This window comes from Octopus bimaculoides, chromosome 1 (assembly GCF_046866305.1).
Source record: "Octopus bimaculoides isolate indiv1 chromosome 1, ASM4686630v1, whole genome shotgun sequence".
In the NCBI taxonomy this organism is placed as follows: domain Eukaryota; kingdom Metazoa; phylum Mollusca; class Cephalopoda; order Octopoda; family Octopodidae; genus Octopus; species Octopus bimaculoides.
Genome location: NC_142928.1, coordinates 119,596,325 through 119,615,413, shown reverse-complemented (window position 1 = coordinate 119,615,413; position 19,089 = coordinate 119,596,325). Strand labels below are relative to the sequence as shown.

The window sequence follows — 19,089 nt, the reverse complement described above, 5'->3', positions numbered from 1 at the left end:
TATATATACATCTATACACACACACACACACACACACACATATATATATATATGTACATGTATATATATATATATATATATATATATATATATATATATATATATATATGTATATATATATGTCTATATATGTATATATATATATATATGTATATATGTATATATATATATATATATATATGTATATATATATATGTACACCTATATAAATATATATATTTATATATACATATGTATGCACATGTATATAAATATATATATAATACAAAGAATATATATACATGTATACACACATATATGTACATACTTACATCTACATGTGTATATACATGCATATCAGGGTACAGGACGTTAGAACAATAAACTACAGACAACGGAACGAACATATAGGAAAACGGAAAGCCACTTGGAATATCCCTTCATCAGCTGTCTCTATTCTATCTAGACGTTTATATATATACATCTATATATACACACACACACACACATATATATATATATGTACATGTATATATATATATATATATATATATATATATATATATATATATATATATATATATGTATGTATACATATATGTCTGTATATATGTATATATATATATATATATATATGTATATATGTATATATATATATATATATATATATGTATATATATATATATATATATATATATATATATATATATATATATATATATATATATATATATATATACACTTGTGTATGTGTGTGCAGATGTATAAAATACAAACATGAAACTGTAGGCAAGAGAGAAAATATAAACCTTTAGAATATCTACTCATTTACACGCTGGAATGCATTGGCGCATGTAGTGATACCACAGATAGAACAATAGCTAGTCAACGTTAAGTATTAGTGATGGGAAATTATTGTGCACGTTATGTATTCAAATATTACTCATAATCAATTTCCTGATTATTTTTAAACAGATTCAAACGCTTACTATTAGTTTCAATATAATCAGCACCTGCTGTTATTTCATTCTAACAGATATTATGATGCAATGTTTACTGTCAAATTCAGAAGGAAAAAAAATCGAAACAAACAAAGTAGGACATTGAAATATTGGGAAAGCAAGAAGGGTGAAAAGGAAATATGAAAAAATTTAAAGGAAAAAAAGAAAATTGAGAAATAAATTAAAGAAACAAATGCGTAAGTATGAGAAAGGGAGAGATTTAAGATATTAAATTAAAGCGAAAGAGAATTGTGAGTGGGTGGGAAAAGAGATGATTAAAATTAAGTCAGAGTGAGTAACAGTGTAAAAACAATGTATATAATAGCACAGCGAAAGAAAATATTCAGAAATACATGAGAAAATTCGACACTGTGATATAGAAGCCATTGTGAGAGAGAGCGAAGAGACACAGAAATATATAGATAGATAGATAGATAGATATATAGATAAATAGAGAGAGAGAGAGAGAGAGAGAGAGAGAGAGATAGAGAGAGAGAGATAGAGATAGAGAGAGAGAGAGTGAGAGAGAGAGAGAGAAAGAGAGGGAAGAGGAGAAATATATAGAATAAACAGAAGTAATATAAAGGAGTAAAAGTGTATTGGATTAGATAAAGAGAGTTGAGGAGAGAGATAAAAGAGACATACTGGGATAAAGAGAACTGTGTAACTCAAAAGAAAAACGGGGAAATAGAGCAACATAGAGAGAGAAAAAATATGAATAATGAGAAACAAAGTGTTTATAACAACAACAAAGAGAAGTGAAGATGACAATGATTATGAAGATGATAGTAAAAATAATACTAATAATGCTTCAAGAGCAAGGGAAATAAAATGAAAATGAATTACAATGTTGGGAGAATATATAAACAGAAACCTTGATAAAAAGCATTAAAAATAAAAATAGATAAAATAATGTACAAGATAATATGCAAAAAACACCAACTAAAACAAACAACACCCCAACATGATTTGACTAAAAGATAAGATTGGTTTATTAAAGTGCAAAATCAATGGTGCTACTGTTAATACAGTTATTTCTTCCAGAAATAATCATATCTTCTAAAATTGACACAAAGACTCAAATTTCGGTTGGTCATTACATTAAATTTTAATTGACCATCACCAGGGCTTCACAGGTATTGAGATTATCGATTACAAAATAATTAACAGCAAATTCAGCCCAAACACTAGCATTTGAATTCTAAATCTAAGTGAAACATAAATAATCAGGCAAGGTTTTTTGTCCCGGTTACGTCTTTCCCCACTAATTTGCACAATATCGTGATTTTGTACTCGCCGGAATAGTATATGGCTGGTATTTAATTACTTTATGAATCCTAAATGGATGAGAGCGAGTGGACGATTGGTTAGGGTGCTGCACTCACTAGGTTTCAACCTCCAGATGGGGTAATGCCTCGTGTTTCTGAGCAAATAATGATAGTTTAATAATAGTCCAATTTTTTTTAACACAAGGCCAGCAATGAATGCGGAGACGTTAGATCATATATCATGTATATAGATATATATATACACACATACACATGCATAGGAGTGTATATGTATATATATGTATATATATATATATATATATTTATATATATATATATATATATATATATATATATATATATATATATATATATATATATATATATATATATATATATATATATACATATATATATAAATAGTTAAAATTTACTGTATAAAGGTTAACGCGTGCGTTCTGTCGTGATACAAACAATATATGAGTATATGCATATATATGTACATGTATGTACATACCTTCATCTACATGTACATATAGATACAAAACTGGATACATGACGTGGCAAAAGAACATGGACAAAATGATAGACAATGTACAACAAACAAGCAAGCCACATAGAAACATCTTCATCAGCTGCCATCATTAACATTCGATCTTAACATTCTTCCTTAAATATCTTTTGAGTCTTGCTTGCGTTATCCTGGCCTCTTCAAACGCTTTCATTCCTACCACATTTTTGTTCGCCATCCAACTCGATATATACATATATATATATATATATATATATATGTGTGTGTGTGTGTGTGTGTGTGTGTGTGTGTGTGTGTGTGTGTGTGTGTGTGTGTGTATGTGTGTGTGTATGTGTGTGTGTGTGTGTGTGTGTGTGTGTTTATACATATATATTCATATACAAATCCACATCCACAGCATTAAACGGCGCGAGGGCTATAGAAAAAGTTACCGCGCGGTGGGATTGAGTCGGAAAATACTTAGATGCAAAGTAAGCTTCTTAATCACACAGCCATGAGAACTATTGTTACTGAAAATGAAGGTATGCATGAATTAAGATCCTTAGAGTAAAGAACAGAGCACCATAATTCATGAGCTAAGATGCTGTTGTTGTGGATTTGCTTCTTTTATTTAGAAGTATGCAATTTCAAATTCTTTTGCAAATATCTATCATTCCTGCGAATATTACCGTCTGAAGTTTTTTTTTTGTTTTTAGAGAAACCTTTTGTTTACTCGATATGAATTATGACGGAAAAAATAGTAATCTAGAAAGAAATGGAAACTATGCCCTATTGGATAAAATACTCCTAACTATACTGTCTGAATATATTACTGACGTTCCACCGTTAGAGTTCCATTGTCTTATGAGCCTTCTCGAGCAGAGAAGCAAAATAGAAATTTTTTAAATAAAAAGGGGAAGAAAACGAAAAAAAAAAAAAGATAACGGAAATCAAAACAAAATCTGGTACAATATTAACGACTACAAGTACTCTTAGAATGAATTTTTGAGGAAGAGGCATTGGAAAAAATTTGAATAATCTGTTTAACCTTTCTGCTTGTTTTTTTTTTCTCTTCCTGCATCGTTTGTAGCGATTAGCAGTTCACTTCTTTCTATCCTATTCATTCCGATTTGCAAAACACATTTGTTATAGGACAATAAAAGAGGCACTAGACGCGAATACGTACAAGTAGACGCAAACGTACAGACAAAACACTAACCATAGAGTGAATAAATCTCAATCCAAGCCTGACATGAAGTAATGAATAGGTTGTAACGTCTCATATTAAAGGTTTCTTCCAGTAAGAAATTCCCCAATCAATCATGCCTACACAATATGCGAAACAAGATGAGGTTAAAAAAAATTAGGTTCTACAAAACTAAAACAGATGAACAGAGCAGCTTGCTACACTATTGCCAACTGTGTGAGGATGTCCTCTGAAAACAGGGATGATACTGTAGCCAGAGAAAATTGCATTAGAATAGAACAGAAAAGTGAGAACAATAAGGATGAACGCATTTAGATGCATAAATCAGGTGGGACCTCGGAACAAAGACAATAACCTAATTGAAATAACCAATCTGATCTTCTAATTTAGAATATAAAAACTAAATTTCTTCTGTTGTGTAAGTCGGCAGTCCACTAGCCTCTAATGTGGCAAAATAAATAGAGAACACATAGAATGTCCGTAGGCAACAATTTGCAACTCGGCATCCCAAAATGCAACTTTAACTGTAAACCCTGTAGCTGACTTTGAATGCTTGTAAAAGGAACTTATTATTTTTACACGAGAAAGGAATATCATATTTAGTATACTACACATCTGCCAGATATCCCGAAAACTTAAAAGCGGTTAGTTACCTAATGGATGAATAAAAGAACCTTTTTAAAATAGGTATTTGTTAAAACTTTGATATCTGGATGGTGGCTATTCAAAAGAAATTTTTAATTTCCACTCAGGAAAATAACAAATGTATGCAAATATACGCGCATGTGTATAGCCATCCATACATTCTGATATGCACACCATTACAAAAATCATATTTAAATGCATCTATATGCAAAATAGACACAGAATCGTGCAGACACTGACAGAATATACGTAAGTGGGTGGGATGTTGGCTAACGCATAAGGTCGGCCAAAATGGCCTTTGCGTGCTATAGTGTAATACTCGAGCAACACTTGAATGACATGAAAGACACGAGTATTTTACATTATAACTCAGCAGTGAAAACATTAACATTTTGACATGATATGCTTAGTGTTGGGAGGTTTGTCCAACTTAAAAAAGTGGAAATTAGGTGAACCACTCATCATATTTAGAAGCAAAATGTTATTCATAGGTCCATATCCTGCCAGCTTGAGGATATCTACGATGTTGATAGGAAGAGCAGCGTCTCTCGTACGTCACTCCCTACTCCTTTGTTAATCAGAAACACGAAAGAGCTACTGAATTATGTTTTAATAAAAGAGATCGTGATGCTTCATAACAGCCCGCTGTGATAAAAAAAATAGCAATCGTGGCATAGCGATATGGAAGGTATCAACAAAATTATCGACAATGGTCTGAAAATATTCGTTAAGTATTACTTTCTCAGAGAATATGGCATTTTGCCAGAAATATTTGCAGTGGAATCTGTACGAAGAACAATCAAGATGGTCAGAGGCTGGCAAAACAGCACCAGAAATATGTCCACATCTTTAAAAATATGGAGTATTAGCGGAACATTCCAATACAATTAACAGTTCCATGCAAACGCTACACAATATGAGACAGTGACAAAAGTAAAGCATTGCTGCCTATCTAATGTGAAAATTTCATCTAAAACAATAGAAAAGTAAACAACTCTAAACTGAAATTCTACAGAAATCACAGCACTTTTATCTAGACCATAGATACAAGACATACATATATACATACATACATACATATGTACGTACATACATACAAACATAATACATACATGAGTATCTTATAGAACTATATCAGAAAGTACTCAACAGACATATATGAAGCAATTTAGTTGGCATTGGCAGAAATATACCTGATGCAAACAGAAAGGTTATTCACATTGCGAAAAACAACTGAAAATTGCATACCAGAATTTAACGTACAAAACATATACTTATATCTAGAACTTTTACTTTTACGATTATAACAATATCACCACATGTGTTCAAGTAACTACAAAGTAAAAAATGGAATAAACAGCTTTAAACTACAAAATTGCAATGCAAAAAATGCGGTGGGATAAGCAAATTTAAGTTACAATCTATCTTGGTAACAAGAAAGCAAACGATTCTTTCAGGCCTCAGTGGTTGTTGAAGAGAGCATAACCAAGCAATATGCTATAGGCAACATAGCTTTCTCATATATAAATAATCACGGTGGTGCACCAGCATGACCGCAGCCACTTGGCTGAAACACATAAATAAATAATAAATAAATAAATAAATAAATAGCTTTCTCATATTTACAAAATGGAATTCAGTATAGAATATGATTCTTTCCCTGATAGGATATACTATGTCAGGGTAATATTTCAAAGATTGGTGTTAAAACCCGAATTCCGAAATTTAAAGATATATGTATATATATATATGTATATATACATGCCCACGCTTACATACGTGTATGAGTGTGTCTGTGTGTCTGTGTGTCTGTATGATTCCCGTTACAGAAATATAATTGCTCTGAGAACATTTTTATGAAATACTCAAGCTTCCAAGTTACAGACAATTCAGTTGTACACATTTATATGTTGAAATGTTTCTGTCTATCTAAGACACAAATATTTTGTATACTGTAAACTTAGTGACCTCGACACACATACGTAGTTTACAGCTGTAATTATTGTTTAATGTAGCATTGTAAACGATGAACTAGGATGCGATTTCATCTCGGAATAATTACGTTCGCACGCAAGCCACATATACTTAAGCACACACACACACACACAAACACACACACACACACACACACACACACACACACACACACACACACACATATATAGGCTTCTATAGATGCGGCTGAAGCCGATCCGTTGTGTTCGTTGCTGATTATTTTTTTCTGTGCTTTTGACAATTCTAATGTTATCATAACTTTGGGCATCAATGTCTACCTTTCTGTTTTATTCAGTTTCACACTATCTCATATTACCATTAGAGATAATGTATGTCTATCTTTATTTTATACGATATAGTTTCTTAGTATATATTAGTATAATAATTATGAAGGTATGAATGTAAATTTCATTTATTGAGTTAATTTTTTAAAACATAGTTCAGCATGAATATGACAGATAACAAACGTATATATATATATATATATATATATATATACGTATATACATAAACGCTCACACACATGCTCTCTCACGCACCCCATACACACATATACGCATATATATATATATATATATATATGTATATATTTCGTAGGAAAAGAAAATAACATAGTTGATTTATCCCTTCTTTTGTTTTTCTGTGTTTAATTCGAAGGAAAATAAAAATCACATATATATATATATATCACATTTTCACATAAATGAAAGTGGCTATAATTTTATATGTAACAAATAGGTTTCTGAAACAAGTCTACACATGATTATTATTCGACAATCATTGTTCATAGTTATGAAGAACAACAACGGATATAATGAGATTTTCGTGGTATTCTCTCGGGAGTTGGCAATATTTGTGCAGTGAACGGTCTAATATGGAAGTGAAATTTTAGTTTAGCATACTAAAACTGTAAGGTCCTTGATATATATATATACTGTTAGTAATATAAAACACCTAAATGTTCTCTATAAAATTGCAGTGTTTAATATATGAATAAGGAGGGAAGTGAGTGTTCATGAACGGTTGTAGGGCTTTCTAGACTGGCGAGAAAGAAGATGGTAGGAGGGTATCCTCAATCCAGAATGCTTGTTACAGAATCAACTCCTCTAAAAGTACTCAAAGTGCCAGCATTAAGAACGATGCTTTTAGTCTAGCACGCAAGTAAGTCATAACGGGATTCGAACTCAGATCTCAGTACACAGAGCCGGAACAAATTCTCTAGTATATGCTTTAACTTTTTCACATCTTTGTTAATGCATCGCCTTGAATTGCAAATTTGTTATCTAAAGCCTAAGGATAAGATGTCAACTTGAACCCGACGGGATTTGGACTCAGCGCGTAGCGAGCATGTAACAGGTACTACGAAGTATTCTGCCCGACGCTCTGCGAGTGTGCCAATTCGCCCCATCAAACGCGTTGTCTTTCCATTATTTATTTACGGCTAAGGCGGCGAGCTGGCAGAATCGCTAGCACACCAGACGAAATTTATAACGGTATTTCGTCCGTTTTTACATTCTGAGTTCAAATTCTGCCGACGTCAACTTTGCCTTTCATCCTTTCTTGGATATTGAGTAGTAGCAGTTGAGTATTGGGGTCAATGTAATCGTCTATCACCCTCCCACAAATTTCAGACCATGTGCCTATAGTAGAAAGGATTATATATTTACAACCGGCCGTTCCAGATTTTCAACAAATACTATAGTTTAATCCTGAATACCTATTTACCAGGACGGCATTATTCATTCAATTCATCTAAGGGACACAGTCATACAGCCTATCGATCATTCATCTATTCTTCCAACGATATTTAAATATATTTATACTCTCCAGCAATTATCTACACAAAATATCCATGCATCGTGAGATTCATTCACCCAGTTTTGTTTTAACTCTTCATCCACCAGGTCACAAACATACAACCATCTTCGCATTAACCTATTCACTAATACATGCACGCTGTATCATCACCTATAAAACGATCGATACGTCAACCTACTTATCTATATAGTTATCGATCCTGTATTCTATTTACATCCACCTAATTTTAACTACAACTTTGACACGTATAAGCAGAATATCCACAATTACCCTCATGAATATATATCTGTATAAAATATACTGGGAAAGTAGGAAATAAGCAACCAGTAAGCTGCAACAGCCGCAACTTACTCTCGATTTACTTGATTCGTTTCGTTTAAGTTTGCTCCTCCTGAAACACTGGGGAAAGTCGTAAAAGCCACGAGGTCAATTTACTACTGCATTGATTTATAAATTTGTATAAGACAAAAACATAAAATAGAAAAAGTTTAGTTAGTGTTCAAATTTACAATGCGACATGGATTTTAAAAAATACTGAAAATAAATGAGGATAATCACATGGTTTCGGGTTCAATCTCACGCGGCATCTTGGTCAAATACCTTCTATAGCACCGAGTCCATCAATTCGTTTTGAGCGAATTTTGTAGACGGAAACTATGTGGAAGCCCGTCGTATACATATATATATATATATATATATATATATATATATATATATATATATATATATATATATATGTACATATACATATATGTACATATATATATGTATATAAAGTGATGGTTTGTTGCCAACTTAATGTGGCATTTCCAGGAAAGGGAAGAATGCTACTGCTATTTAGCACCAGGAAACATCGTTTCCAGTTGGCTACTTGACACAAACGTTCTTTGTCCTTAAGTTTTCTAGCAGGGGAGATAAGCACTTCCACCCAGGAAAGCCAGCATCAAGAGACTAGCTTCAGGCTTATTGCTCTTCATCAGTCTTGAGTAGCTTAGCTTGCTAGATGTCGATGCTTATTCGCCTTTGAAAACTTATAGAATTTCAAGTGAAATAAATTCACTGATCTACAAAATTAGAAATATTGCATCTCTAAATCTCTCAGAGAGACTTATACAGTAGCAGCACGATAAGTACTGGGCTTGGGTTGATTTCTTTGAGAAAACGATCTAAGACAGTACCCTAGCATAGCCGTAGTCCAATGAGTACAAGTAAAAACACAATTTAAAAAAAGTATCTAACATTTTCTATTTACGGCATATAGAAGAGATATTAATAATGGGTAGTTGAATTAATCGTGAATCAAAATAACGGGCGTAGTCATGAATTGTTTGGTTTGTTGACGGAGGAAAATAGAATTGTTTACAAACAATCTCAAACGGGAATTTTGTTTCTTGTTTACGATAAGTGCACTGTTCAATCAAATGATAGGCTGATTATAATTTTATTCCTTCAATGGTTCCATTCTTTGAAATTCGAGTACACCAAGGCATCATCTGCAAGGGTTAGAGTGTATTATACCGAACTTGGTACTTATTTCCTCAGTTTGTTACTTATTTTTCTAATACTTCATTGTTTTTGTTATTGATGCTACGATTTTGGTAATTGCTTTTCCTACCATTATTTTGTTATTGTTATTACTATCGTCTAAGTTTTTGTTGTTGCTTAACATTGTGACAACTTAATTAACAAGATTTTTGATCAAAGGTGCCGCTGTCCTGACTGTTCTCTTTATTCAGGAGTACTATAACACGGACATTTTTTATTTCACTTTTTAAAGATGATTTATGGTGCTCGTGTTATTTACAAGATTTATCAGCTATTTTTAGGAAATTTAGAATTTGTATAGAGATTTTCATTAATTCATCTATGAGATGTGTATGTGTTTGTCAGTTTCTATTAGAGCGTGTGTATAAAAGTAACAATATATTTATATTTTGTTTCTGTATATTTTGGCAGGCGCGTTGGTGTTGTCACAAGAGAAACGACTTATAAAAACTTTGATCGAGCAATACCAAACCTCAGGTAAGACGGGCAGACCGGTGAACGACCCAAATGAAACAATTACAGTAGAATACGGAGTAAGCTTAATTCAGATCCTGGATTTAGACGAAAGAAACCAAATATTATCAATAAATGTCTGGATCACTTACGTAAGTTATTTTACGTTTATTGTAGAATTATTGATAGGTTCTCAGTGAAAAATGCCCTTGAAGAAAGCGCTCGTGTTGTAGACATTGAAATACGGCGACTGACATGGTGCTAGTAGGCAGCGGGGCCAATCACCGACCTAGTGACGTTGATGTTGCTCGTGGTTGCAACGATATAGTGGCAGTTAGTAATTTATAGGAGTCACCGACCACACACACACACACACACACACACACACACACACACACACACACACACACACACACACACACACGCACACACAAACGCACACACACACACACACACACACGCACACACACACACACACACACACACACACACACACACAATGTTCCAAAAATTCAAGAGAAACACAACAAATGGAAACTTCACATAAATATCGTAGCTAGTTCCTCATCAGTGACCGTCCAAATGATCATAACCATTTCGCGCATATAACGATGATATTTTTCTGCTTTCGTAGCGCTAACGGCGAGAAGCCGCACGGAATGGCTAACGAATGTGTGAAGATGTGTCACTCTCCAACAGTGCAAGGAACCCATGGGAAGAGAAAGGCCCAGAAAGATATGGGATGAGATGGTGAGGCACGACCCTCGAATGTTGGGCCTCACAGAGGCAATGACAAGAGACCGAGGCCTCTGGAGATATGCTGTCATTGAGAAGAACCGGCAAGTAAAGTGAGATCACATTCGTAGCCTATACCAGTGTCGCATAACCAGCCCATTTAAAAAGTAGATTTTAATCGTCGGGCGACAGGCCGTGCTTCAGTCAAATAAAGTCAAAATAAAAATCACTATCATATTCTCAATCAAATCGAAACCAAAATGGAAATTGTATTTGAGGCCGATGTCAGTTCCGCCTGACTGGCACCGGTGGCTAGTGGAACGCAATAAGCACTATGCATGCGTGGTTCGATGTCAGTGCCGCCAGACTGGCTCCTGTACCTGGGGCACGTAAAAAGCACAATCCAAACGTGGTCGATGCCAGACACCGCCCCCGCCCCGACTGGCTCCTGTAACAGTAGCACGTTAAAAGCACCATCTCAACGTGGCCGATGCCAATGCTGCCTTAGAGTCTGTCGTGCCGTAGGCACGTAAAAAGAGCCCACTAGACTCTTGGAGTTGTTGGCGTTAGGAAGGACATCCAGCTGTAGAAGCCTTGCCAGATCAGATTGGGGCCTGGTACAGAATCCTGGCTAGCCAGTCACAAGTCAAACCGTCCAACCCATGCCAACATGGACAACGGACGTTAAACGATGATGATGATAATGTTATATATATATATATATATATATATATATATATATATATATATATATATATATATATATATATATATATATATATATATATATATATATATATATGTATGTATATATATATACATGTATATATATGTATATATACATGTATATATATATATATACATGCATATAAATATACATATAAAAATATATATATGCATATAAATATACATGTAAATATATATATATATATATATATATATATATATATATATATATATATATATATATATATATATATATATATATATATATACATGTATATATCTATATATCTATAGATATACATATATAAACATGTATATATATGTATATATGTACATATATATGTATATATAGATAAATATATCCATGTGTATATCCCAACTTGTTGAGAATACAGTATTATAGGAAAGTGTGCTAATGATTATAGATGACTAAAAAAATTCATAATCCGAATATAGAAAGTTTAGGTTTCGTAGCAGTTATCCATAAACTTTCTCTTTGTACTGGATTTGAAAAGTTATTGCTCGCCTCTACAAGATAGCTAATGACTTTAACAGTGCTCATCCTTTGCTTGTGTCTTAGCTAATATATCGGTCACATTATGTTTGATTTTCGTGATAAATATAATGGGATGTTTGATGTATGTTCTGGAGTTAAAATCTATGCATGTACTCAGCATCAGAAATATTCTTTTCTACTCGAGGCATAGGGCTCAAATGTTTGGGGGAGGGGGCCAGTCGATTAGATCTAAACCAGTACGCAACTGGTACTTAATTTATCGACCCCGAAAGGATGAAAGGCAAAGTCGATCTCGGCGGAATTTGAACTCAGAACGTAGCGGCAAACGAAATACCGCTAAGCATTTCGCCCGGTTTTGCTAACGTTTCTGCCAGCTCGTCGCCTTTTAGCATCAGAAATGTTATCACTGATTCTATACCTCTTGTTTTGGCCACAATCTCTTTATATCTCGATTTCCTTGAAAACGTCTAGTCGATGTTAACAACTTACACCTTTTATCAGCCAACTATCCAAAATGTTGTGAACAATACTAAATGTATCCTTGGAAACATTGCCTTGTTGTAAGGGGTATCCTCCTAGCGCTCTATATTTTAAAACTCTTATGTAGTATTCTTTATTCAAACTATCTTTCTTCACAGCATCATTTTAACATGCGTTTGTCAGCAACCTATTTGTAGTATTCGTTGCCTACAGCAAGGAGGATAAAAAGATCAGTGAAGAAAATGTTTTGGGATATGGAAGCAGAATGTAGACAATTCGTTTCGCTGATTTGCATCAATACTGAAAGGCCAAAAACTATATATTCACCTATTATATTGTGTTAGGTCATATTATTTCTCCTCATTGTGGGTGTTTCTTGAGATTTTTCAACAAAGAAATATAAGGCTTATATTTTTTATCTCTTACTATAGTAGACCATGGAAAATAGCCACAAGCATTTGTAAAAGAAAAGATAGTAAATTTAGTTGCAAAAATAAAAAAAAGGTAAACAAAAGCACAGGTGATCTGTTTCGAAAAAATTTCCTGCGAGAATCTCTTAACATCATAAGCATTTGTTCAAATTTTAGAAACAAAGCAATGTTGACTAGGTCTTTGCGAGCTTTAAATTATAGAACTTGTTTAGCGGGTACATTTACCAAGTGCAGAAATTGAAAACAAACACGACCAGGGAGATGAACCAAAACTTCTTTTTGTCATGAAACCATACTGCCACTTAAGTTTCTTTGGATATTATACACGTGGCGGTATAGCTTTTTTCTATTGAAAGTTGTTCGTCACATCCTCGATGTTCCTTGATACAATGGAGTAATTCATTCAGACAGTTGGTGTAAAATTTCGAAATAATTTTTAAGCAACAAATAGACCTATTTTTCCTACCAACATAGTATTCTCATTCTGGGCTACAGACATTTTTCGTGTTGTCGCGCTACAAGTCCCACGTTTTGAATCTTCTTGTTATGTAAATTTCTTTTATCCATAATTTGTTTAAATAGACATGAAGCGCATGTGAACATCCAAACGTAGAAAATCAAAATCTTTACCAATATACAGCTACTAAATATATTGCAGTTTCCTTTCCATTATGTAGCGTACCCACAGATTCAGGGTTGATATATTCAGTTTAACTGCTGGTGATGGTATAGTATTATTTCTCAAGTGTATCGAAACATGATGCATTACAGTTAAATAATTTCTTTTCCAGTTCATAAATCACAATATCCAGAGAAACGGCCTTCTTTTTTATGGAATGGTTCTTTTCATCATTCAGTATAGAGTTTCACTTTGAAAAAAATCTACTTTATGTCTATTAAGTTGGTCTTTCTAGGTAATGCTTATTTTGCTAAATGTCTCAAATTCGTGTTTTGAAGCCATTCATTTACGCTTAGATATTTGGTGTCAGGAATTTTCGAATATGCGAAGCAGCGCTTTATTTTCTTCAGAAGCAGTTGGTGGTCCGTGAATATATCATTTACTTTCCCCTTCTAGTGGTAACTAAATACTCGATCCTAGGATGCAATCTGCAGTAATTTTTCTTTTATATTTTATTCAAAAGGGCTGCTTGCGGAAGATCTTTCTATTATCATGCACATTACCATATCCCTTACATGTTCATTCACATTAAAGACAGCTAAATTATTGATTATCTAATACATGTTATTACACGTTTGCAAATAGGCTCCAGCGATACCAATAATAACTTCATGCATGAAAGTGTTTTATACCCTATTTCCTGGGAATTATCTCGTGGTAGCTGAAAGGAAAATGAAATGTCCTTCACGGATAATACTTTTGAAATATTTTGTTTTTATTTAAGATTATATATAGTCTGCAGTTCATCCCTATCGGATACGTATCATACAAAAGTATACGAATTATTTATATTGTCTAACTAAAGATAAGCCCTGAAAAAGCTGACCAATGAGCATAAAGAATCCCAGCCGTTGCCAATCGGTTTTGCAAACACAGTTTATCTAATACACTATCCAGTGTGACCATAACCGTTTTAATATGATATAGTGTGTATTTCAAGTGATTTGGCTACTATTTCTAGCAACTGCAGTGATGGAATTTAAATGTAAGTTACTATAAATGTCATGCTCCGATAGTACATTAACCGCACGAGCTACGATAGGACAGTGTCAGAGCATGATACTTAATGTAGCTTAGATTTAAATTCTGTGTTTATTGAAAGATATTTATTTCTCGCTAGATGAAACACGATTTTTGTTGAGTCTGCAAATAACAGAACAGTACACTATTTCTCTTTCTGTATGTATATATATATATATAGATAGATATAGATACGTACCTATATATATAGATATATACCTATGTATACATAGATATATACTTATATATATATATATATATATATATATATATATATATATATATATATATATATATATATATATATATATATATATATATAGATAGATAGATAGATAGATAGATAGATAGATACATATATATAGATAAATATAGATATATATACATATATATTTATATATATATATATATATATATATATATATATATATAGATAGATAGATATAGATATAGATAGATTGATTTATACATATACATATACATATACGTATATGTATATATATATATATATATATATATATATATATATATATATATATATATATATATATATATATATATATATATATATATATATATATATATATATATATATATATATAGGTGAGAAAGTTGGTATGTGAAAGCACATGGTTGGATGTATAAAAGATAATAAGAGTGAAAAAACTACAGAAGGCTTGTGTTACATGGTTAAAGTATATATTTAAATTATGTCAGAAAAATGTCATAAAATTCTTTTGGTATATAAACATTGTATTTTGGAGAAATAACTGGTTTCGTGTTGTCTTTTCAAATTTCTCTACTTCATTGTAGCATGTGTTCACTCCAGTGTACAAAAAAGAGTTCTATATGGGGGAGGTAATTAGGGATTTCTTCCGGTATAAGGGAGATAATCGAAATGCAGCAGGTGGTAGATTTTGATTAATTTACCCTGGTTTGGTTTAGAAGGAACAGTATATTAGGTTTAGTTCTATATGTATATATATATAAGGCGCAGGAGTGGCTGTGTGGTAAGTAGCTTGCTTACCAACCACATGGTTCCGGGTTCAGTCCCACTGCGTGGCACCTTGGGCAAGTGTCTTCTACTATAGCCTCGGGCCGACCAAAGCCTTGTGAGTGGATTTGGTAGACGGAAACTGAAAGAAGCTCGTCGTATATATGTATATATATATATATATGTATGTGTGTGTGTTTGTGTGTCTGTGTTTGTCCCCCTAGCATTGCTTGACAACCGATGCTGGTGTGTTTATGTCCCCGTAACTTAGCGGTTCGGCAAAAGATACCGATAGAATAAGTACTAGGCTTACAAAGAATAAGTCCCGGGGTCGATTTGCTCGACTAAAGGCGGTGCTCCAGCATGGCCGCAGTCAAATGACTGAAACAAATAAAAGAATAAAAGAATAAAAGAATATATATACATACTTATATATATATGTGTGTGTGGAGAGAGTCTAAGAGGGAGAGGGAGAGAGATAAAAAGAGAGAGTGCCTCTGTGTGTGGCTCAAAATGATACAAGAACAAACAAGACAGAGGAAGTGAGGGAATATTACTTTGACGCCCAAGAGAAATGAAAGAAATCTTTGACGCTTCGGCCCTGCCCTCTTCTACAGGACTGAGGAGCTGATGAAAGGAATAAATGGAGAGAAAAGAAAGTGATTTGATTATCGGTTTCACCTGTCGAATTGACCGGAAGAAAATAAGTAGTTGAGTTGGATGGCAAGAAAAGCATCAGTGACCTGGCCAATGTATGTGAGGATAATATGTGCATGTGTAGATGTGAAGACGCTTATGATCGTGAGGTTGTGAGTTCGATTCCCAGATCGGGCTGCGTGTTGTGTTCTTGAGCGAGACACTTTATTTCACATTGCTCCTTTTCACTATGTTTTTTCGTCATTTATATTTTCCTTGTATTACAGAGGGTGACCCAAGAGTCTCTGAGGGTTCTTAATTATTAAGTCCCTTATTTTTACAAATAGGTGTATGAAATTTTAATTTAATATACAGGAGATAAAAGAAATAAATTTGCTTTAGTCCTTTTTCATTATACCTCTGCATTACGTATGGAAAATGACCTCGTTTAAATGGCGTCCATTTTCAGCTTCACAAATCCGTGCCCTTTCCAAAATTTGTTCCATGATAGATGTAAGGGGTTCAGTGTCCGATTCCTTGATTTCTCTTGTGATATTATCCTTCAATTGCTCCAGGGTTTCTGGTTTGTTGACATAAACCTTCTCCATGAGGTACCCCCCAAGAAGAAGTCAGGAGAACGTGATAGCCAGTAGACATCGCAGTAGCAAAATATGATTCTTACTCCGAAATATTGCCTCAGCAACTGTATTGTCTCTCTAGCAGTATGAGCAGTTGCCCCATCTTGCTGGAACCACATATCGGGCCTATTTTGAATGGAAAGGCGCAAAAAGCTCTCGATCATAGTCCTGTATCGCTCGCCTGTTACAGTGACAGCATTCCCATCATTGCCTTCAAAGAAATAAGCGTAGATTATCTCATCCGCCATAATCGTACTGTACACTTCTCTTTGGTGCTCTCTGGGTTTGAGAAACAGACCCCTGATTTTGATAGAACAATTTCACCACTTGAGTACGTGGTTCAGTGCCAAGTTTTTCGATAATTAATTTCCAGGACCTAGTCCATAAAATCCCTGAAAATAAAAGAAAAAGGTAAAAAAAAAATAAACGAATTATCAAACATTGCGACTTTTTGGACCCCTATATATTGATTGGCTCACTTTGTTGCAAAGATGAATAATGAAAACAAAGGAAAACAATCTCTTCCCTACATCATACTGATTCCACTTTACAGAACTATATTGCAGCTATTTCAATATAACCTACAAGAATAGGCGGTTGTAAATCACTTTGCTAAATTTTCATTATTCTAAAGTTTTGCATGGGATCACGCACACACATACACACACACACACACACACACACACACACACACACACACACACACACACGCACACATACACACACACACGCACACATACACATATGCTCAAATAAACACAAATATTTGTTCACCAGCAATAGCATTCATGTTCACATTAAAACAACACAATATTACAATTATTGACATATAACGATATAAGCTCATATCTCCCATCATTTATATATCATGAACTACATTTTCTAATGTATCACTTGAGACAGGAAGGAGCCTGGCTGCTATTTCAGAGGAATGAATCGATGTCCCAGATATGTACAAAATTATTTAGCTTATAAATTTGTCAATCGGGGAAGTATACGCACAAGAAAACGTGTCTTCATACATATATAATATGCATATATGAGAACGTATAAATACATACATACATGCATACACACACACACAGTCACACACACATACACATACATATATATGTATACATATATATATATATATATATATATACATATATATATATATATATATATATATATATATATATATATATATACATACATACATATATATACATATATACACACACACACACACACACACACACACACACACACACATATATATATATATATATATATATATATGGGAGAATATACAAATAATAACAACAGACGAGGACAGGTGGTGTAAATAACAAAAGTATATATTAGTATGACACTCGGGAATACGGAAAGTCTTTGACGTTTCGAGCTACGCTCTTCAACAGAAAGAATACGGAGACAAGGAGAAAAACACGGAGAAAAAAAATTGAATAGTGTTCAGTCAACGGTCAATCATAATAATGGCCGATCATAACAATGGCTGACCGGAAGTTAGAAATTCTTATTTCAGGAGAGCTAAGAAAGGGGGAGATAACAAACGGTGATCGGGAACGAGGGGCTGTGTGTGGGAGGTAGAATGCTGGTGTTCTTGACGTATGTAGTGTGAAAATGGGGAAGGGAGAAAGGGAGGACATAGTTGGTCAGTTGTAGTGTGTGCGTGGTGTGATGCGAGGGTATTGGTGTGGTGTGCGTGGTGTGATGCGAGGGTATTGGTGTGGTGTGATGTGAGGGTGTTGGGAGGTGGGGAAGGCATGGGTGGAATGTGGGTTAGGCTGAGGGTGGGGTAGAGGTAG

General features: G+C 33.7%; 1 protein-coding gene across 6 annotated transcripts in view; it reads left to right on the top strand.

Moving 5' to 3' along the window:
- The window catches only part of LOC106879694 (neuronal acetylcholine receptor subunit alpha-10), a 246,874-nt gene that overhangs the window by 181,271 nt on the left and 46,514 nt on the right, over nt 1-19,089 (top strand). For 3 of the 6 annotated variants that reach the window (XM_052969788.2, XM_052969793.2, XM_052969797.2), the window contains one exon: nt 10,381-10,574. The exons of the other annotated variants lie outside the window; for them this stretch is intronic. In XM_052969788.2, the coding sequence (XP_052825748.1) occupies nt 10,381-10,574 (194 nt within the window). The remainder of the gene's footprint in view (nt 1-10,380; nt 10,575-19,089) is intronic. 6 annotated transcript variants of the gene reach the window in all.